General features: G+C 43.6%; 1 protein-coding gene across 2 annotated transcripts in view; it reads right to left on the reverse strand.

Annotated features, from left to right (window-relative positions):
* Nucleotides 1-22,383, reverse strand: part of LOC141172252 (3-beta-hydroxysteroid sulfotransferase-like) — a 146,273-nt gene that overhangs the window by 30,012 nt on the left and 93,878 nt on the right. For both annotated transcript variants that reach the window (XM_073656248.1, XM_073656247.1), the window contains exons 3-5: nt 8,877-9,085; nt 8,241-8,367; nt 2,279-2,373 (exon numbers count right to left, since the gene is read on the reverse strand). In XM_073656248.1, the coding sequence (XP_073512349.1) occupies nt 2,279-2,373; nt 8,241-8,367; nt 8,877-9,085 (431 nt within the window). The remainder of the gene's footprint in view (nt 1-2,278; nt 2,374-8,240; nt 8,368-8,876; nt 9,086-22,383) is intronic.

The following is a 22,383-nucleotide window of genomic DNA, read 5'->3' on the forward strand; positions in this document are numbered from 1 at the left end:
GCCCTATTACCCCACTGCCACCGCTATAGGGCAGTGGGAAGAGAGAGGCTAAGTGCCAGAATTGGCATATCCTATGGATGCATCATTTCTGGGGCGGCTGATGGCTGGTGTTTCTAGCCTGGGAGGGGGCCAATATTCATGGCACCCTTCCTGGGCTATTAATATCAGCCCCCAGCTGTCTGCATGACCTTTGCTAGCTATTAAAATAGGGGGGACCCCACGTCATTTTTTGGGGGGGTCCCCCATTTTAATAGCTAGTAAAGGCTAGGTATTTAGCTGGGGGCTGATATTAGTAGCCTGGGAAGCTCCGTGGTTATTACCCCCTTCCCAGGCTTCAAACATCTGCCCCAGCCATCTGCTTAACCTCCGCTAGAGACTAAAATTACGGGGAACCCCACGCCAATTTTTTTTTAAATAAATCCTTTATTGTAACACTAAATGACAAGTACAGTAATCAACACTATCACTGTACTTCTTATATATGTGACTGACATGTTTCTATCTATCTAATCTATGTGTGATGCTCTATTCTTTCTATTCTAAATTGTCGGGTACTGCTGCTGAATTGCCGGCCGGCTTTTTTAAAGGGACGGTGCATGAAAACATGATTATTTTTTTTAATAAATCCTTTACACTAAATGACAAGTACAGTAACCAACACTGTCACTGCACTTCTTATATATGTGACTGACATGTTTCTATCTATCTAATCTATGTGTGATGCTCTATTCTTTCTGTTCTAAATTGTCGGGTACCGGTGTATGCCGCTGCTGAATTGCCGGCCGGCTTTTTTAAAGAGACGGTGCATGAAAACACTATTATTTCTTTTAATAAATCCTTTAACACTAAATGACAAGTACAGTAAGCTGAGCGCTGCCATCCAGCTTGTCATCCTTCAGAGACACTGCAGAGCGCAGGCATTATGGGAACTTCCGATTCCTGTATTCGATATTCTAAAAGTATCGGAAGTCAGTATCGGAACTCCGATACCGCGAATATCGGACGATACCCGATATTTCAGTATGGGAATGCTCAACACTACTTATGACCATGTGATATTTCAGTTTTTCTTTTATAATAAATTTGCAAAAATTTCTACATTTCTGTTTTTTTCAGTCAAAATGGGGTGCAGAGTGTACTTTAATGAGAAAAAAATTAACTTTTTATAATTTACCAAATGGCTGCAATGAAACAAAGTGAAAAATTTAAAGGGGTCTGAATACTTTCCGTACCCATTGTATATATATATATATATATATACACACACACATTTCAAAAGGCCATTCACAAGTCAATTGTTGCTTTACTGCCTATGTCTATGGATGATTTCACATGCGCATAACATATATTAAGTGTATCTCTTGGTCTGTGTTATAGAGGAAAATTTTGAATTGAAAGAATGTTTGATAAAGCAAATTAATAGTAATATAGGGCCGTAAGATGCTGGTAAAAGGGTTGTACAACCCCATATCAATAGTCCCAGGTTGCTGCATAAAGTAAAAATATCTATACTTAACTCTTAGACCAGTGTAGCTTCTCTCCTCTCAGTTCTGTGTTCCCCTACAGTTTTTTGACATAAATAATGTCATGTGAGCATGACAACCTTCACAATTATAGTGGAGAACAATGTAAAGACTGTGACCAATCAACAGCTGTTGATTGGCTGCAATGGTCATGTCAGATGTTTATGTCAGAGACTGTAGAGTTTATGCTATTCTAGTTTCTGCTACAGTATATATTTTTGGACTTTATGCAGCACCAGGAGGCCATTGATAAGAGGTTATCCAACATCGTACAACGCTTTTAAGTTAATTGATCAGACAAGTGGTTGGGATGATATTTCCACTATAAATTCTACCTTTTTTACACTTTACTTAAATGCACCTAACTTATAAGTAGTTGTAAATTTATATATATTTTATATATAGTGTAGAAATATTAGACTAATTTTTGCCATCCTAGGAATAATCTTGTGTTTCTAATCCACTATGCATTTCCTATTTTAATACTTCAAATACAGTAAAATCATTACATCAATAACTGAATTAAAAAAAAATTATATATATATATATATGTATATTTTAATATTAGACAATGTAGGACTGTCCCGAACGGATTCACCTTGTCGATGGTGGGATAGCTTATATACTATTTTTGATCAAAAACAGTGTTACTAAGAGCCCTATTTTATTTAAATGCACTTGCTTTTTACTTGTTTACAGCAGCGTTTATGTTAATTTTGCTTCTTGTAGGAATAACTGAATTTAATAGTGCATACCTTCAGCATGTCTTCATATGACAGAATAAGAAAGTTTGGGCTGTCTTTCATTGTTAGCCATCCTTTCATATGTTCAAACCAGCCACCAAATATAACTATAAAACAATAATTCATGTATAGTCATTAGCAACAGCATTATACTAACCTGCTACATTTTTAAAGGGGTTGTCTGGGCTTAGAATACTAATGGACCACCAAATATTCCTATAACCAAAAGTATTTGGCTAAATAAGAGAGATTCACCTAAATATCACGACAAAACAAAACAAAGATGGTGCTACAAAATATCTCACAAATATACTAACTTTATTAAATATAAAATATCATAACAGATTAAAAAAAACAGACTAGCTCAATGGAGGGCTAACTACAAACTTACCAAGGCTGTAAACTGTATATATTTAGTATGCATCCCCATATGGTATCTATTCTTTAGTGGTAAACATGTAAATCAAAAAGAGTATAGGATACAAACTTACATTGTAATAATGTGGGGCCCTGTTAGGTGTATAAACCTGCGCCCCAGTACACGTTCCACCCAGCCTGGTCAGAGAGCATGAAACACATGTTGGGGAGCAGGGTTACACACCTAACAGGGCTCCACATTATTACTGTCATAGCTCGGTTTGGGGATTTGATCCCATGACCTGTTGCTGCATAGTTAGTTCCTCTGTCTGCTGCGCTATTGCCCTTTCTTTTCTGGCCAAATGCTGATGATTTCTATTGTCTTGTTTTCCTTTCTTGGTTTGCTCCTCTCCAGGTGTTTCTCATTTTCCCATTTTGGTCTGCCCTATCACATTCTGGGTTGGGTTTCATATGGTCACCCTTCACAGCACTTCCTTGCTGTCTATACAGCTTGGTGGATGTGTGTTCAGGAGTTCCAGCCTTTCAGCTAAAGAGTTTATCTTGCATGGTAAACACCAGTTGTATTCTTGTAGTCTGTTTGTTTTCCCTCTCAGCACCTTTTCCATTTACCACTGCTAGGTTTAGGTTTATGGGAGTTTATAGTTGTTCCTTTTAGTTTTGGTTCTCCTTAGCTTTCCCTCTTTACCCTATATGAACACTTTAATTTCCCTTTGTTGGCAGTGTGTTGCAGCCTCCCCTCTGATTCCTCAGGAGGTACGAAAAAACCCTTGACAGCATTTTAGGGAGTAAGGTCCAAGGTGGGGGTTTTAATTATGTGGCTAGGGCCTCTCTAGTCTGCACAGGGACCAGTTGGGTATAGGTGCGACGTTACCCATGTGAGTGAGTACACGTTGTTAACATTTACTATGTAAAGCTACATCCTATACTCTTCTATTTGATATATATGTTAACCATTAGGAAATGTACTGCAATAGATATGTGAGCTTACTAATTATATACTATTTATCGCCTTGGGAGGTTTGTTGTTAGCTTGCCATTGAGCTATTTTTAACAAAATCTGTTATGCTATTTTATATTTAGTAAAACTGATATATTTGTGATATATTTTGTAGCACCTTCTTTCTTTTGGTTTATCTTAGAACATATTCTGCTTTCTCTCTGTGTGTCATTGTCTCTCAGTAAAGCTTCAGGCCTGCAGGCCTGTACTTCCCCCTCCTTGTCCTTTCTTTCCTGTCCAGCTTGTAATGCTTTGTGACTGATTTGTAATAATTTGCTGGCATGGTAGTGCAGAGCAAGAGTATGGTGCATAGTGTAGGGTAACTTGTACTGTGTATTGTACTTTCATGCTATGAAAGGTAAATTATTTGTGTGTGGCTTCTTAGCCTGAGCTGTGTCACAGTACATAGCATGTTTGTGATTCACGACGGATTGTTAATAAAGTTATTTTCAATAAAAAAAAATATGACTGCAGATTTTAAGATTCACCATGACACAAGGGGAATGTACAAGAGGGACATAGAAGGAGACTTTTCTGCGTTAGGCTAAGTTCAAAAAAGTTTATAAAACAAACATCCATTTTTCAGCCAGAAAAAAATAATGATTTTTAATCCGTATTGTCATGTATGGCATCTACATGCAGTCCATATGACATCCATATGCAATCTGTATGCCATCCATTTTTTTTACAGCAGCTGTGAATAAAATGTAGAAGACCAAAAACAGTTTCCTATGTTAAGAATTCTAATGTATCCATATAAATCAGATGCTATAAGCATGAACAGAATGGGACATCATTTTTTTTGCAGACCCATGGACTTGAAGAGACAAATTTCATCTGAAATGCAGAAGAATATATGCTGACAGTCTCAGATATTCAGTCCTTGTGAAAAAAATGGTAATTTGAACTACTCAATCGAACAACACTGTTACAACTGCTCATAGTTTTAGTAGTTTGCTCAACACCCAAATAGAAAATGCGGTGGTATGAACGTAGCCTTAAACTCAGGGCCGACGCAAGGCAGTAACACCAAGAGTACTGTCAGGGGCCCAGCCAAAAAGGGGAATGAGGAAAAAGGATCCATTAGGGTGAGGTCATACAGTGCTGTTTTAATGCAGTTTTGATGATTACAAATTTGCATGCAATTTTTGCACGTGTTTTTTGCATAATTAAATATGGTTAAGACAGTGTATAAAATGTACTTATGTTAGTGATGGAGACTATAGGGCTAATATAGCAGAATTAGGGTGACATGAGCAGCAACTTCATATTTTCTGTTCAGGCATGGTCCCTCGGAAAATGATGGCTCTGGCAACTGAACTATGTTGCACCCAAATTTTTTCTAATGGCTGCTCAGATTATAATAGTGGTATCCCTATCAAGATACAATGAATTAAAGTTTTTACATTTTCTTGAATGAAGATAGAAATGTGATCGATAGTGGGTGAAGTGTGACAATAATTCATGGAAAGGCTCATTGAAGGCCCTGAATGAGAATTGACAATGTCACTAATACTATTAGTTACAGTAATTGCCAAAAGTGTTGGCATCCTTGAATTTGTTCCAGAAAATGAAGAATTTCTCTGAAATAATGATTAAAATTATACATGTTTTATAATACACATACTTTTTTACTTTGTGCGTATTGGAACAACAGAAAAAACAGAAAAAAAGGCAAATTGGACATAATTTCACACACAACCCCAAAAATACACCAGACAAAATTGTTGGCACCTTTCCAAAATTGTGGGTAAGCAACTTTGTTTCATGCATGTGATGCTCGTTTAAACTCACCCGTGGCAAGTAACAGGTGTGGACAATATGAAAATAACACCTGAAACCAGATAAAAAGGGGAGAAGTTGACTCAGTCTTTTCATTGTGTGTCTGTGTGTGCCACACTAAGCATGGAGAACAGAAAGAGGAGAAAAATTGATGAAAGGTTGCAACACAGGATAGTCCAAATGTTGGATAAGTGGCCTTAATAAAGTTCCAAAGAAATTCAATATGTCTTGCACGCTCAGGGTGCGCGATGTCAGCGCAAAGTATCCATTGACATTTGAATGAAATGAAACGTTATGGCAGGAGACCCAGTAGGAACCCACTGCTGACACAGAGGCATAAAAAAGCTCGACTGCAGTTTGCCAAAACGTATGTGAGTAAGCCAAAATCCTTCAGGGAGAGTGTCTTGAGGACAGATGAGACCAAGATAGAGCTTTTTGGTGAGGCACATCATTCTAATGTTTACCGAAAATGGCATGAGGTCTACAAAGAAAAGAACACAGTACTTACAGTCAAATATGGTGGTTGTTCAAAGATGTTTTGGAAATGTTTTGCTGAGTGCTGGGTTCTTTGAATGTGTGCAAGGAATCATGTAATATGAAGATTACCAAAGGATTTTGGGTTGCACTCTAGTGCCCAGTGTCAGAAAGCTGGTCCTGCATCCTAGGTCATGGGTCTTCCAGCAGGACAATGACCCCAAACATACTTCAAGAAGTACCCAGAAATGGATGGACACAAAGTGCTGGAGAGTTCTGAAGTGGCCAGCAATTAGTCCCGTTCTTAATCCCACTGAACACTTATAGAGAGATTTTAAAATTACTGTTGGAAGAAGGCACCCTTCAAATATGAGAGACCTGGAGCAGTTTGCAAAAAAAACAATGATCCAAATTTGCAGATTGATTGCAGTTATTTATTCCACAGGTTGTGGAAACAAATATTAAGTTAAGGGTGCCAACAATTTTGTCAGTCTCATTTTGGGGGCTTTGTGTGAAATTATGTTAAATTTGCCTTTTTTTCTCTTTGTTTGTGTTGTTCCAATTCACATAAAGTAAATAAACATGTATATAACAAAACATGTGGAATTGCAATAATTTTCTGCGAGAAATACTTAATTTTCTGGAACAATTTCAAGAGTGCTAACACTTTTGGCCAAGACTGTATATCTGATTGGAGAAAAGCAGTGTGGAAACCAATATGGCCACTGCAATTCTTCCAGTTTTCCTTGCAACCTAAACAGTAAATTGTGTTTCTTGGTTGTTACACAGGAATAGGAAATTTATCATATTATTGGGCAGATTTTCCATTTGAGAGTAGGAAGTGGGAAAGCTGGGCAAGAATATTATTGAGAATTGAAATTGTATACGAAGTCAAGACTCTGATTTTAGCTGTTAGGGACTTTAAATGTTATACATGTAAGCAATACCACTGAACTTAGTTGTCGGCTGCAGCGGTCATGTTAAGGTTCGTCATTTGATTGCTGCAGTAAAGAAAGCAAGATTTAATGGGCCCTTCAAATCAGTAGCACTGGCGCTGTGAGAGATCCAACAAGATCCAACAGGATGTGTTATTGATTTGGCTTTTTTTTTTTAAATCCTATACAACAACTTTCAATGTAAGGTCTGATACTTTCAAGGTATGGTCTGATACTTTTATATGGATGGCTTATTCTTAGGATAGGTGATCAATATGTGATCAGCTGGGGTGCGACACCCAACAAATTTGCTGATCAAATGTCCTTGGTACCGGCAGAAGCCTGATGGGCTGAAATGCAGATCAGAACTACACAGCTTCGTCAACTGCATAGTGGCCAAGGCTGGGTACTGAAGATCAGCTCTCTATCGATTTAAATATGGGGCAGATGTGCAGTACCTGGATATAGTCATTATACAGTTGACGGAGCTGCGCCGTGCACCCCCACCAATCAGATATTGATGACTTATCCTAAGTATAAAAGTCGTGGACAATCGCTTTCATCCCTCCTCTTTTGTTAAGGCTTAAAAATGGTATTGTCATTAATTAGTTGATGTTGATTTTTTTAAGGGGGTAGTGGTGATTTGAAAGCATCATGACTTTTTTCAGATCCTGTAAATTTATTTAAGCCAATTATACCCTAATACAAGACAAGGTAGCACTCTATGACTATTTAGATGGGGTGTTTGGTGTCTAAGGGGTAACGTTTCTCCTTATGGAGAGTGACACACCAGCTCTGGCACGTCAAGGTAAGGAGGCTTATTCGCCGTGAAATGCTCCTCTGGGAAATTTAATATGCAAATTGCTTCTTGAGAGAAAAAGAGGACTTGTACTCTATAGCGTTACCAATTTGAAGCAGTAATCCTACAAGTCACAATCAACCCTTTAATGAGTCATGCAATATGACTTAGGATAAAAGCCAAATCAGAATCTCAATTTGCAGACACGGTGTTTCGGACTGTTGGCCCTCGTATGAAAACTGATTTGGCTAGGTGAGAGGCTCTGGACTGAGGTCTAAGGAGTAACGTGGGTGTTTAAAATTTCAGGAAAGCTAAGAGTCAAGCACATATGGGACTAATTTGATATTGCACATCCATTTCTCATTATTTATGAAAAAAAAACATATCAACATAGTGTCATACAGAAAAAATGTACTGTATACTTGATAATGTATACATCCACTATTTCTCTTCTGTGGTCATTGATTAGTAATCACTTGTCCATTCTGCTGGACAGGAAAAGTCTCTGTACATCTTGCTTTGGAACAGCTGTAGCACTACAGAAATACCTGTAGGCTAATTTTCGCTTTAAAAAGAAAGAACAATGATGAAATGACATGACATACTCACCGTCTTTGCTTAGAAAATAAGAGACAAAATCCTGAAAATCCTCCCTGCATTCCATAAATTGTGCAATCTTGGAGAAGTAGTACAGGGAAACACATATATCTTTAGGATTCCTTATGGTGTAGATTGCCTAACACACAAAAAAAATAAAAAAAGTTTGGGATTTAGAAATTCTTTCAATGAAAAAGAAAGTAATGTTGCCATATAACTGTTAGGAAGTGTAAGGGCAAATAAAAGGGCACCATTTTGAAGAATTAGAACTAAAATATTTTTGGGTATAGATTTGTCAAAATCATTGATATTTTGCTTGTACTGCATTTCGCCAAAGGACTCATTTTATTTTATGGAGACATGTTTCCATCATATAGGACAATGTAGACTGAAATAGAGATTTATTTTTGAGTATTGTAACCTCCTTTGTCTTATATGATTAAAATTCACTTCCTGAAGCACCAGCTAAAAATAAATAAAATATGCTTATCCTAATATAGTACATTTTCTAAGCCTCTACAATATTTTAGTCCATGAAGTGTTTTAATAAGGTATTAGCGTGCAAAAGCTCTTAAGATCTGTAGCTGATGAGAAATGACATCCCCCTTATTGCCGCCTGTACATTGTATCACAATATTCATTACAAACCTTGGCTTTGGTTTTAGAAAATGATTGTGGAAACAGATGGAAAGGAAGATGTGTTGTAATAAGTCGAGGTGATGGCTTGTTCTCAAGATGGACTCGTCCACCATGCTGTTCAATCCAAGGTGCACGATCCCAGCTAAAAGCTGTTTTCACTGGTGTAGGATCTCCATTGCTGTAGATGAGAGAGAGGATTTCTTGTAGCCATGTGGTGCCTATAACATAATATGTATATTAAAATATTATGCTTGGGAGCATGACGAAGTGTTACATTTTATGTCTTTTTAGTAATTAAGTTTATTTAACAATTTTATAGATAGAAGGACAAATCCACTTAAGATCCCAAGAAACATGCAAGATATGCACTCATGATCTATAATATAAATGAAGATACAAAGCTGAAAAAAAAAATCAAAGCAGAACTAAACAGTACATTTACAAACTGTTTGTGTGCCCTGGCAGTGGGAACTTACACCTCAATGATAATCCTTTGATATAAGCATAACTCACTAAGCTACCATGAATCATAAGGATTAACCACATTGCCCAAAACTCACATTCACTGAATGTCCCAGCACCAATAATTTCTGAATAGCCAATCAATCAAAATTTAAAAAAATATTCTATAATTTCTAACCATTTGACTCCTGTTTTAGATGCTCCATAAATTTCAAATTAATTTATCCTTTGACATAACTATACTGTACAGTGTCCATTTTAGGACATGATCAGATATCAAAATCAAACATCAGAATGATGTCAGTTTGAGGCTAAATACCCTGTCTGAGAACTGATTTTGACGAGTAATTCTGATGAGTGATTCTGACGAGTGACTTTTACAACTGTAATAATTAAAAAAAAAAAAAAAAAACTGTTCGCTAATGGGACTTGAACCCAAAATTCTATGTCCCAAACCAGTGCATTAACCACTGAGCTATAAACTTAGCTGTGCTATCCTGGTAGTTCTATTTGGTTATATGATTTTTAGTGCAAACTTGTCTAAAACTCATTGGGACTTATGCACAGACTACAAGCAAGCCAAATTCAAATGATGTTTGATTTTGATGTGTAAGTCTGATGTGTGACTTTCTTCAAACATCAGAATTAGAATCACAATGACTTTTAGTCACCCTGAGTATTTTCATGGTTGATCTCATAAGACAAGAAAAGCTATTAGTTAGTATCACTTGACTGAATAGCTTAATGGTAAGGCATCAGTTTCTGAAACTACAGTGTTAGAGTTCAAATCCTGATAGGAATAATTTTTTTTATTTTTTTTTTTATTATGGCTATTAAGCACACAAACTACAGGGGTGTTTCACTTTTAATATCTGTCACTCTGATTGTCATCCTGATATGTTAAGAGTTTCAGACACGCTGTCTATTTGCATGGTAAATTACATAGCAAAAGTAAATTGGGAGTTTGCAGCCAGTACTTGGGTGGATGGAAATAAATATTTACAATAAAGACATTTTATCATTAGACCCCTTTAAGAAATTATGCAAATAAAAAAGTCACTTGGAAATAGATATGTAGTAAATTATTGCCTCCCAATATACTTTGGCTATGTAATTTACCATGCAAATAGACAGCATATCTGAAACTCTTAACACATCAGGATGACAATCAGAGTGTCAGATATTAAAAGTAAAACACCCCAGTAGTTTGTGTGCTAAATAGGCATAATTTAAAAATTAAATAAAAAAATCTTATTAGTATCAGGATTTGAACACTGACACTATAGATTCAGAGACTGATAGCCTTACCATTGCGCTATCCAGTCAAATGATAGTAACTTACTGCTTTTCTTGTCTTATGAGATCAACCATGAAAAGACTCAGGGTGACTAAAAGTCATTATGATTCTGATGTTTGAAGAAAGTCACACATCAGACTCACACATCAAAATCAAACATCATTTGAATTTGGCTTGCTTGCAGTCTGTGCATAAGTCTCAATGAGTTTTAGACAAGTTTGCACTGAAAATCATATAACCAAATAGAACTCCAAAGTTTTAACAACTAAGTTAATAGCTGAGTGGTTAGTGCACTGACTTTGGAACACAGAATTTTGGGTTCAAGTCCCATCAACGAACAGTTTCTTTTTTTTTTATTATTATTATTACAGTTGTAAAAGTCACTAGTCAGAATCACTCGTCAGAATCACTCGTCAGAATCACTTGTCAAAATCACTTGTCAGAATCAGTTCTAGTTCTCAGACAGGGTATTTAGCCTCAAACTGATATTATTCTGATGTTTGATTTTGATAACTGATCATGTCCTAAAATGGACACTGTAATACCAAATTCAGCTGATATATTAAGGAATAAAAGAAAGTGTTTTATCTTTATCAAATTTTAAGAAAGGGCAAAGAAATACAAAGATACTTGTTCGTATGCGAACATTATACATGATTTTAAGGGGTATTGAAGTGACCGCGGGCAAGACCGCGCGTTGGTATCTATAATCTGGCCCAGCAAGATCCCCACACACAGACTCTATCTTGATAACTGTATCTTTACTTGTATACATTTTTAACATAGCAGAACACAATAAATGACAACCGTAAATGTTCACAGCAATAACGTGTACTTATAAGCTGACCCTCACTGTCCCTACTCACACGTTACCAGTCCTTTACTCCAGAAGGATATGTCCCCCGTCGCAGGCCTGTCTGTCTTTGCAGGAAGGCGTCCCAGCCGAAGAAAAAAAAAACAGGAACAACAAATTTCGCTGAAAGGAAGGAATACTTCGGCCTCTCGCCAGAGGTCCCGCTTACAGTCTCTCTGATCCGGATAGCAGCTCTTGTGGATTCCCTTGTGTAGTCCACACTCCAGTAGCGGGGAGTGTAACAGCTGAATCCTTCAGCAGTGCGGAAGCTGGGGAAAGCTCTGAGGAAAAGATGTCAGATAACAGCAGCCACGTTGAGAGTATCCTCTAAGGCACACACGAGGACCTGCACACCGTCCTGGTTCTTTTCACAGACTCTCTCTCAGAATCTCCGAGTGCTTTTTCCTGCTTCTCACTCTGGTCATGTGACTCTCTAGGTCGGGACACAGGAGACTCAGTCTTTTTCTTTGTCATCACACCCTGCGCAGGTGCAACCTCTGGCCACAAGGTGGCAACACCATCCTGCGTAATCATTTCTGTCACAGGCTCTATCTCAATTATCACAGAACAGCCAGAGCCTGCCAGCTCACTACATGCCCCCCCACTCAAAGGTTGGCAGTCCCTGTCAACGACCGGCTCCAGGGCGGCGATGGCTGTGGATGTGACAGAGGGCGGCTGGGAAGAGGGCCACACATATTGGTCTCTGTAGGACTGTCCTGGAGGTACCCCTGCAGTGGTCCTCGTTGTCCGCCTAACGGGTTGGATCCCCTCTCTCCGATCAGTCAACATGTCAGTAGAGGAGGTAATCGGTTCAAGTGCGTCAGTTGGACGGACAGGGGTAGGCATGCATTCAATCTCTACATCCCCGGGGTCAGTGTCTCCGACAGTATTAGTGATATCCATCTCTCTAGGTATCACAGTAGGGGAGTCAGGCTGGGAACGGCAGGGGCGCAACATATTATGGTGCAAAGTTCGGATGCTGCCGCTGTCTTCGCCCTGCACTCGATAGATGGGGCCACTGGGGTACGGCTGTCCAATTACTCGATAGACTTCGGTCTCCCACTTGGGCCGGAGTTTCCCTTGCAGTTTTTTTATACGGACTAGGACCAGTTGACATACATTCAGTGAGTCCTCTTGTACCGGAAGTGGGTCAGCGTGCACTTGATCCTGGATTTGTCGGCCTACTAGCCGGTAGACAGTCTCCATTCTCTGGCGGTGTGTTTGTAGCCAGGAAGGATAGGTACCACAGGTATCTTCTTCGGAGCTAGACAGTTGCAACTCATGGATGTCTTTGCCTGGACGGCCAAACAGAAGGGTGTATGGGGGGTATCCGGTGACGGAATTTACTTGATTATTATAGGCCCACAGCAGTTCTGGGAGGAATCGAGGCCAGTCGGGCTTTTTGTCTTCAGCCAATGTCCGGATCAGTTGTAAGAGGGTCCGGTTAAAGCGTTCACACGCGCCATTCCCTTGTGGATGGTAAGGGGTGGTCCTGGACTTCTTGATTCCATACATCCGTTGGAGTTCTTCAATGACTCGCCCTTCGAAACAAGCCCCCTGATCAGAGTGTAGCCGCTCCGGACACCCGTAGACCCGAACGAATTGCTGACAGATGGCCTGTGCAGCTGATTCGGCAGTCCGATCCCTGGTAGCAACAGCGACGGCGAATTTCGTGAAGTGGTCCACCATCACCAGACAGTACTGGTAGCCACTATTCGCCATTCCGATCAACAGATAGTCCACCATCAACAGCTCGAGGGGCCTCGACGTCTTAATAGTCTGGATGGGGGCACGCTGCTCCGCGGACTTGTGGAATTCACAGGTACGGCATCCTTGACAGATGTTTTCAACCAGCTTACGGAGCCCCGGACAAAAAATGAACTGCTGGGTCCACCGGAGGGTCTTGTCTATGCCGAAGTGGCAGTTCCTCCTGTGAGCTTCGCCCACCATCTCATGGGCCAACTGCACCGGGACGACAATCTGCAAACACTCCTCCAGCATATGGGATAAAAGGGCCCTGCGATACAGGACTCCATCTTTCACGATCAGCCGATCCCATTGGGCAAGCAGAGCCAAGGCTCCGGTCGATAGTCGGGCTCTCAATTCGAAGGGCGGTTTCTCTTGTTTATTCACATACTGTTTCAGTAAGACGTGCTCGGGATCTCGATCTTGAAGCTTGGCCCATTCTTGCTGGGACAGGGGAGATCCCACTACGGCTTCAATCCCTCCTACCGCATACTGGCGGCTATCTTCTATTTGCTTTGCGAGCCGGGCAAAGTCAGGCATCTCATCTTCCTCCAACTGTTCATCTCGGTCCCCCACTGGCGGGGATGATGTCACTCTAGACAGGCTGTCAGCATTCTGATTCTCGTTCCCCGCTCTTTATTTAATTTTGTACTGAAATCTAGAGAGCCTGGCCATCCAGCGCTGTTCCATTGCCCCTAGTTTGGCATTCTCTAGGTGGGCAAGAGGATTGTTGTCCGTCATGACCAGCACCTCCGCTCCTGTCAGATAGCCGGCAAATTTCTCCGTCATAGCCCAAGTCAGAGCCAAGAGTTCCAAGCGGAAGGAGCTGTAGTTGACGGGATTTTTTTCGGTATCACGGAGAGACCTGCTGGCATAGGCTATCACGCGTTCTTTAATATCTTGAACTTGAGAGAGGACCGCCCCTAGACCTTGAAGGCTGGCGTCGGTGTGCAACTGAAACGGTAATGTGTAATCTGCATACGCCAGAACAGGGGGTGATGTTAGAGCAGCCTTAAGTGCCTGAAAGGATTTTTCTCGGTCAGGCCCTCAACTGATGCGTCGTCCTCTGGGACTGTTCGCGGTCCCTCGGAGAACCTCATGCAGTGGTTCAGCAAGCCGAGCAAAGTCCTTGACAAACCAACGGTAGTAGCCTGCCAGCCCCAGAAAAGCCCGGACTTCTTTGACGGTAGTTGGCTGTGGCCACTCTTGAACGGCTGCTATCTTCTCTGGCGAGGGCTGGACACCTTCGGCCGAGATCCGGTGACCCAAGTAGTCGATTTCCTGCTGGAACAGACGGCACTTGCTGGGCTTCAACTTCAAGCCGTGTCCCCTCAAGCGCTGGAACACTAGGCCAAGTGTAACATACCTGGCGGCGTCCTTGCATGGTGGTCCATCTCCCACTGTGCAAGAGGGCGCACTTGATCTCCTGTCCAGAATGTCTCTCTGGCTTCCCTCCATGCTGTCTGTTTGTGTCTGTCTCTGCTGCTTAAGGGCGGCGCCCGATCACTTCCTGCTTTTTGTACCTGCTGTGGGTCACACCCCTTGTGCGTCCTCAGCCTATTGCTGCCTGACACTTGGTATATAGCTCAGCAGCTCCCTTCTATCCCTGCCTGAGCATAGTGTTTTCCTTCAGTGTGTGCTTGCACTCTGAAGGTGCCAGGTCCCGTCTTTGTTTCCTTGTCTGCCTTTCCAGGAGGCTGTATTTCCAGGCCTGTCTGAACTAAGTCCTGTATGTCTCCTGCTTTTTGTATCAGTTCCTGTGTCTGAACTGAGTCCTGTATTTCTCCTGCTTTGCGGTATCAGCTCCCGTGTCTGAACTAGTCCTGTAAGTCTCCTGCTTTTTGTATCAGTTCCCGTGTCTGAACTGAGTCCTGTATTTCTCCTGCTTTTCGGTATCTGCTCCCGTGTCTGAACTGTGTCCTGTATGTCTCCTGCTTTGCGGTATTAGTTCCCGTGTCTGAACTAAGTCCTGTATGTCTCCTGCTTTGCGGTATTAGTTCCCGTGTCTGAACTGAGTCCTTTCTGTGTATCTTGTCTGTCCTGTCTGAACACGCTCCTAGCCTGTTCCTCCCGCCTTCTAGGAGCCGATTACCTAGACCCGCTCCTGTATCTTGTCTGTCCTGTCTGAACACGCTCCTTGCCTGTTCGTCCCGCCTCTCTGGGGGCAGTATTCCCAGACCCGCTCCTGTATCCCGCTGCAGTGTCGGTCTCCTCCGTACACTCAGTTCCAGTCTGAACTCTCTCCTATCCTTTACCTGTTTTGCCTCTATGTCCGTTCCCTTCCTTTTTCTGCAGAGTCTGAACTCGTACCTAACTCCTGCTTCTTGTCTCTGCAAGTACTGTGTGAGTATCTGGCTCTGTCTCTCCCTTCCTGTCTGTTCCGTGTGAACAGAGTCCTGTCCTGCCCTGCTTCTGCCCGCTGCTCCGGCAGTCCTGTCCTGCCCTGCTTCTGCCCGCTGCTCTGGCAGTCCTGTCCTGCCCTGCTTCTGCCCGCTGCTCCGGCAGTCCTGTCCTGCCCTGCCTGTACCCCTCTGCCTGTAATGTTCCTGAGTCCCAGTGTGTACTGGGCCCTATCCCGCCTGTGTTCCTACCTGCTAGTGCCTCCCTGTCTGCACTCTAGCTGTGCTTGCCTTTACCCCCCTGCCTGCATACCCGCCTGCCTGCATACCAGTCGTGCCTGCCTATACCCTCCAGTCTGTGTGCCAGCCTACCAGCCTGTTCCTGTATTCCCCTGTGTGGGTCAACAGCCGTGTCCGGGGTCTGTCCTGGAGTAGCACCTGGTCCCTCTGCTCGGTTCCTCCTTGGTGCACTGGCGTCGTATGCCGTCGTGCGACCCTGGTCGGATCGGGTGAATACTTAGTCACGCCCCTCCAGGCATTCACTCTCCGGCACGGTCCAGTGGAATCACTACCAATCCCACGCACACGCCGCTTAGCCCGGGCGTGTGCATAACACCAAGCTTGTGAAGATGATCCTCGAAGGTGGCGGAGTATACCACGATGTCGTCAAGGTATATCAGCATAAACTCAAAGTTAAAGTCTCCCAGACAGCATTCCATCAGTCTCTGAAAGGTCCCTGGTGCGTTATTCAAGCCGAATGGCATCCGGTCGAACTCATACAGGCCCATGGGAAGAATGAAGGCGGTCTTTTCCCTGTCCTTCTCACTCATTGGAACCTGCTAATATCCACTGGCCAGGTCTAGGGACGAAAAATATTTGGCCTTCTTCAGGGCGGTCAGTGACTCTTCGATCCGAGGAAGTGGATATGAGTCCCGGATAGTGCAAGCGTTCTGCCTACGGTAGTCTACGCAAAATCTCAGGGAACCATCTTTCTTTTTGACTATCACCACGGGTGCAGCCCACGGGCTCTGGCTTTCACGTACCACTCCGGCGTGTAGCATGGATTCTAATAGACTTTTCACTTCCTGGTATTGTTGAGGTGGTATCTGCTGGTACCTCTCGCGGATAGGGGGGGTATCGCCCGTGGGTATCTCGTGCTGGATACTGGTGGTACACCCAAAGTCTGTGTCATGCTTTGCAAAGGAGTCTTGGTGTTTCCGCAGGAGTTCCTCCACTTGAGACACTTCTTGTTTGGTGTATTGGGACGTGTCTAGCTGTACTTTTTCCCGTAGTTTTCGCCCAATGTCTTCATCGTCTACTTGAGCGCTTATGGCTGAGACGGTTACCGTCCAGATGCCTTCTGTAGACGGGGTGAATTTTAGGGGTCCAATGGGATTCACTTCCGTGGGTAGAGCATATACCCGGGCAAGTTGAGTGCCGGCTTCAAGGGCTAGGCCTACGTCTGTGGTGTTGTTTAGCCTGACAGGGACTCTCCCGTTCCTCACGATGGCTAGAGTGCGAGCAACTAGTGGGTTTAGCTTACCCCCACTTGGGGTCCTCGGCTCGATCAACACTTCAACCCCCTCAAGTTGTCGGTGGGTGTTAAGGGGTAAGGAAATGACTGTCTCTTTTTCAGCAGGCAAAGTAATCCGGGTACGGCGTGGCACCGTAATGGCGGCTAGGGGTAGTTGTTCCTCTGCCATCTGTTTAAGTCCAACGGTCCGGATTACGCGCTGGAACGCCAGTCGAGTCGGCTTATGTTTGGTGACTTTCTGCCAGTATTTGGGTCCTTTTCTTGTCAACAGCATAAGATCTAGGTCATTCAAGATGTTCATTCCAACTATCACTGGGGTCTCGGAGCCGAAACCTTCCTTGACGATGACGATCCCTCGTTTCCCTAAGTCCTGTCCGCAGGCCTTTGTGTCCATCCAAGCAACTCCGGTCACTGGAATGGGTAGATTATTAGACGCAATAATCTTAATGGCGGTGTCTGGGTCACAAGCAGTTCTTGGTTTGAGGTAATTTTCGTAAAACTGTTCAGAGATCGTGGTCACCTGTGACCCGGTGTCCATCAGTCCCTGTACGGCAATTCCTTCCAGGACAACTTCAAGTGTCGGGCTATTCGAGGCAAGAGCACTCCGCCGTCGGCTCTGTTTTTCCACACCCCTCTCTTTGGCCTCTCCTGCTGCGCGAGCCTCAGCTGCAGGGGTGTCTAGTTTAACGGCGGCCATTGTGGTGAGGCCCGGCGTGGTAGCTCTATTTGTGGATATGGCTGGGGTTCCATTCGCTGGTCTGATCGAAATTCCCTTCGCTGGGGTGACTGAGGGTTTGTTCGTTGGTGCGACGGAGGTTTTTGCGGAGGGAAGTGTTGAGGACAACGATTTGCCCTATGGCGAGGATCACCGCATGACCAACACTGTCCCACGGGACGACTAGGCTGTCTTCGCTGGTCTCCCTGTCGGTCTAATGTTAACTGTAATACCTGTTTCTGTAAGTCTGCTACCATCTGTTTCAGGTCTTCCGTGTCACTGTTCGGATTTTTAATGTCAGATATGGATCTGCACGCAGCACCTGGAATCCCCACATCCATGACGGGTCCCCTTGAACGTTCTATGGCTTCCTGTTTGACTTCAGCAAAAGTAAGAGTCGGCATCATCCGGATCAAGTCCTGTAACGTACGGTTAAAATACTGGTCTCTCTGTCCTATTACAAATTGGTCTCTCAGTACCAGGTCACAAGGAGCCATACCAGCTAGTTGTTCCCTTTTTCCACAGGCTTGTTCAAGGAGTACCTGAAGGGCGTTCGCATATTGGGGAATATCCTCCCATTCAAGCTGCGTCCGTCTAAAGAACATGTGTCGCAGTGTTCCCTGGTATGTGGTCGGCCCATAGGGGTTCTCCAGCACCCGTACCAAATCATCCACTGTACGCTGGCCCCTGACCGCCTCCAGTCTGACTGTCGTCCATGCCTCCCTCTCTAGCGTCAGTACCGCCATTTCTGCCAAGTTCTTAGGGTCAATATTATACATTTCCCCCAGTATCCGGACTTTTTCCGCCCACTCTGGTACAGGGTAGTTTCGTCCGCCAAATTTCCTGACCTGATTCACAATAGACACTGGCGGGGCTTTCTGACTGTACACGCGGCGTGGGTGGGAATCTTGTTGGTCACAGATCCTGCCGACTACGCCAGATGAAGTAACCGCGGGCATGGCCGCGCGTTGGTATCAACGATCTGGCCCAGCAAGATCCCCACACACAGACTCTATCTTGATAACCGTATCTTTACTTGTATACATTTTTAACATAGCAGAACACAATAAATGACAACCGTAAATGTTCACAGCAATAACGTGTACTTATAAGCTGACCCTCACTGTCCCTACTCACACGTTACCAGTCCTTTACTCCAGAAGGATGTGTCCCCCGTCGCAGGCCTGTCTGTCTTTGCAGGAAGGCATCCCAGCCGAAGAAAAAAAAAACAGGAACAACAAATTTCGCTGAAAGGAAGGAATACTTCGGCCTCTCGCCAGAGGTCCCGCTTACAGTCTCTCTGATCCGGATAGCAGCTCTTGTGGATTCCCTTGTGTAGTCCACACTCCAGTAGCGGGGAGTGTAACAGCTGAATCCTTCAGCAGTGCGGAAGCTGGGGAAAGCTCTGAGGAAAAGATGTCAGATAACAGCAGCCACGTTGAGAGTATCCTCTAAGGCACACACGAGGACCTGCACACCGTCCTGGTTCTTTTGACAGACTCTCTCTCAGACTCTCCGCGTGCTTTTTCCTGCTTCTCACTCTGGTCACGTGACTCTCTAGGGCGGGACACAGGAGACTCAGTCTTTTTCTCTGTCATCACACCCTGCGCAGGTGCAACCTCTGGCCACAAGGTGGCAACACCATCCTGCGTAATAATTCCTATCACAGGCTCTATCTCAATTATCACAGAACAGCCAGAGCCTGCCAGCTCACTACAGTACGAAAGTGTATTATTACATGTGAAGGAAATACACTGCTCAAAAAAATAAAGGGAACACTCAAATAACACATCCTAGATCTGAATGAATGAAATATTCTCATTGAATACTTTGTTCTGTACAAAGTTGAATGTGCTGACAACAAAATCACACAAAAATCATAAATGGAAATCAAATTTATTAGCCAATGGAGGCCTGGAATTGGAGTCACCCCCAAAATTAAAGTGGAAAAACACACTACAGGCTGTTCCAACTTTGATGTAATGTTCTTAAAACAAGTCAAAATGAGGCTCAGTATTGTGTGTGGCCTCCACGTGCCTGTATGACCTTCCTACAATGCCTGGGCATGCTCCTGATGAGGTTGCGGATGGTCTCCTGTGGGATCTCCTCCCAGACATGGATTAAACTCCTTGACAGTCTGTGGTGCAACGTGATGTTGGTGGATGGAGCGAGACATGATGTCCCAGATGTGCTCAATTGGATTCAGGTCTGGGGAACAGGCGGGCCAGTTCATAGCTTCAATGCCTTCATCTTGCAGGAACTGCTGACACACTCCAGCCACATGAGGTCTGGCATTGTCCTGCATTAGGAGGAACAGAGGGCCAACCGCACTAGCATATGGTCTCACAAGGGGTTTGAGGATGTCATCTCGGCACCTAATGGTAGTCAGGCTAACTCTGGCGAGCACATGGAGGGCTGTGCGGCCCTTCAGAGAAATGCCACCCCACACCATTACAGACCCACTGCCAAACTGGTTATGCTGAAGGATGTTGCAGGCAGCAGATCGCTCTCCACGGCGTCTCCAGACTCTGCCACGTCTGTCACATGTGCTCAATGTGAACCTGCTTTCATCTGTGAAGAGCACAGGGTGCCAGTGGCGACTTTGCCAATCCTGGTGTTCTGTGGCAAATGCCAAGTGCCCTGCACAGTGTTGGGCTGTGAGCACAACCCCCATCTGTGGACGTCGGGCCCTCATACCACCCTCATGGAGTCGGTTTCTAACCATTTGTGCAGACACATGCACATGTGTGGCCTGCTGGAGGTAAATTTGCAGGGCTCTGGCAGTGCTCCTCCTGTTCCTCCTTGCACAAAGGCGGAGTTAGCGGTCCTGCTGCTGGGTTGTTGCCCTCCTACAGCCCCCTCCATGTCTCCTGGTGTACTGGCCTGTCTTCTGGTAGCGCCTCCAGCCTCTAGACACTACACTGACAGACACAGCTAACCTTCTTGCCACAGCTTGCATTGATGTGCCATCCTGGATGAGCTGCACTACCTGAGCAACTTCTGTGGGTTATAGAGTCCATCTCAAGCTACCACGAGTGTGAAAGCACAACCAACATTCAAAAGTGACCAAAACATCAGCCTGAAAGCAATGGTACTGAGATGTGGCCTGCAGAACCACTCATTTATTGAGGGTGTCTTGATAATTGCCAATAATTTCCATCTATTGTCTATTCCATTTGCACAACAGCATGTGAAATTGATTGTCAATCAGTGTTACTTCCTAAGTGGACAGTTTGATTTCATAGAAGTTTGATTTACTAGGAGTTATATTCTGTTGTTTAAGGCTGTGTGCCCACTATGGATTTTTCAAGCATTTTTGCTGCGGAATTTCCGCAGAGTAAACGATTGCAAAACGCTTGGTTATCCGTGCCCCATGATCCTCGATGAAAATCTGCATGTTCTGTGCCCATGCTGCGGAATTTTCCTCAGCGGATTTTCCATGCGGAAAAATCTGCAGCATGTCCATTATTTGTGCATTTCTGAATGAAAATATGAGGTCCCAATGCATTTAAAAAACGCAAGTCAAATCCACATGTAAAAACGTTGCAAAAAGGCGTCAAAATCGCGTTTAAAATCCGCAAGCGTTTTTACTGCAAAGAACATGCAGAAACGCTGCAGAAATTTTCTGCTTAATTTCTGCATCATGGGCACATACCCTTAGTGTTCCCTTTATTTTTTTGAGCAGTGTATATAATCAATAAGTGGAAAGTATAACAGCAGTAGAGTTACATCTTCAGTGAGGAAAAAAAAGTATTTAGTCAGCCACCAATTGTGCAAGTTCTCCCACTCAAAAAGATGAGAGAGGCCTGTAATTTACATCATAGGTAGACCTCAACTATGAGAGACAAAATGAGAAAACAAATCCTGAAAATCACATTTCATCTTCAATGCCATTGCTGATGGAAGGAGGTTTGCACTCAAAATCTCATGATACGTGGCCCCATTCATTCTTTCATGTACACAGATCAGTCGTCCTGGTCCCTTGGCAGAGAAAAAGCCCCAAAGCATGATATTGCCACCCCCATGCTTCACAGTAGGTATAGGGTTCTTTGGATGCAACTCAGCATTTTTTCTCCTCCAAACACGACTAGTTGTGTTTCTACCAAACAGTTATACTTTGGTTTCATCTGACCATATGGCATTCTCCCAATACTCTTCTGGATCATCCAAATGCTGTCTAGCAAAATTCAGATGGGCCCGGATATGTAATGGCTTAAGCAAGGAGACATATCTGGCACTGCAGGATTTGAGTCCCTAGTGTGTAAATGATGGTAGCCTGTGTAACGTTGGTCCCAGCCTTCAGCAGGTCATTCACTAGGTCCCCCCGGGTGGTTCTGGGATTTTTGCTCATTGTTCTTGAGATCATTTTGACCCCATAGGGTGAGATCTTGTGTGGAGCCCCCGATCGAGGGAGATTATCAGTGGTCTAGTATGTCTTCCATTTTCAAATTATTGCTCCCACAGTTGATTTCTTCACACCAAGATGCTTGCCTATTGCAGATTCAGTCTTCTCAGCCTGGTGCAGGGCTACAATTTTGTTTCTGGTGTCCTTCGACAGCTTTGAAAGGTC

Source organism: Phyllobates terribilis, unplaced genomic scaffold, assembly GCF_046119375.1.
Source record: "Phyllobates terribilis strain yellow unplaced genomic scaffold, ASM4611937v1 Scaffold_12__6_contigs__length_324123572, whole genome shotgun sequence".
Classification (NCBI taxonomy): Eukaryota; Metazoa; Chordata; class Amphibia; order Anura; family Dendrobatidae; genus Phyllobates; species Phyllobates terribilis.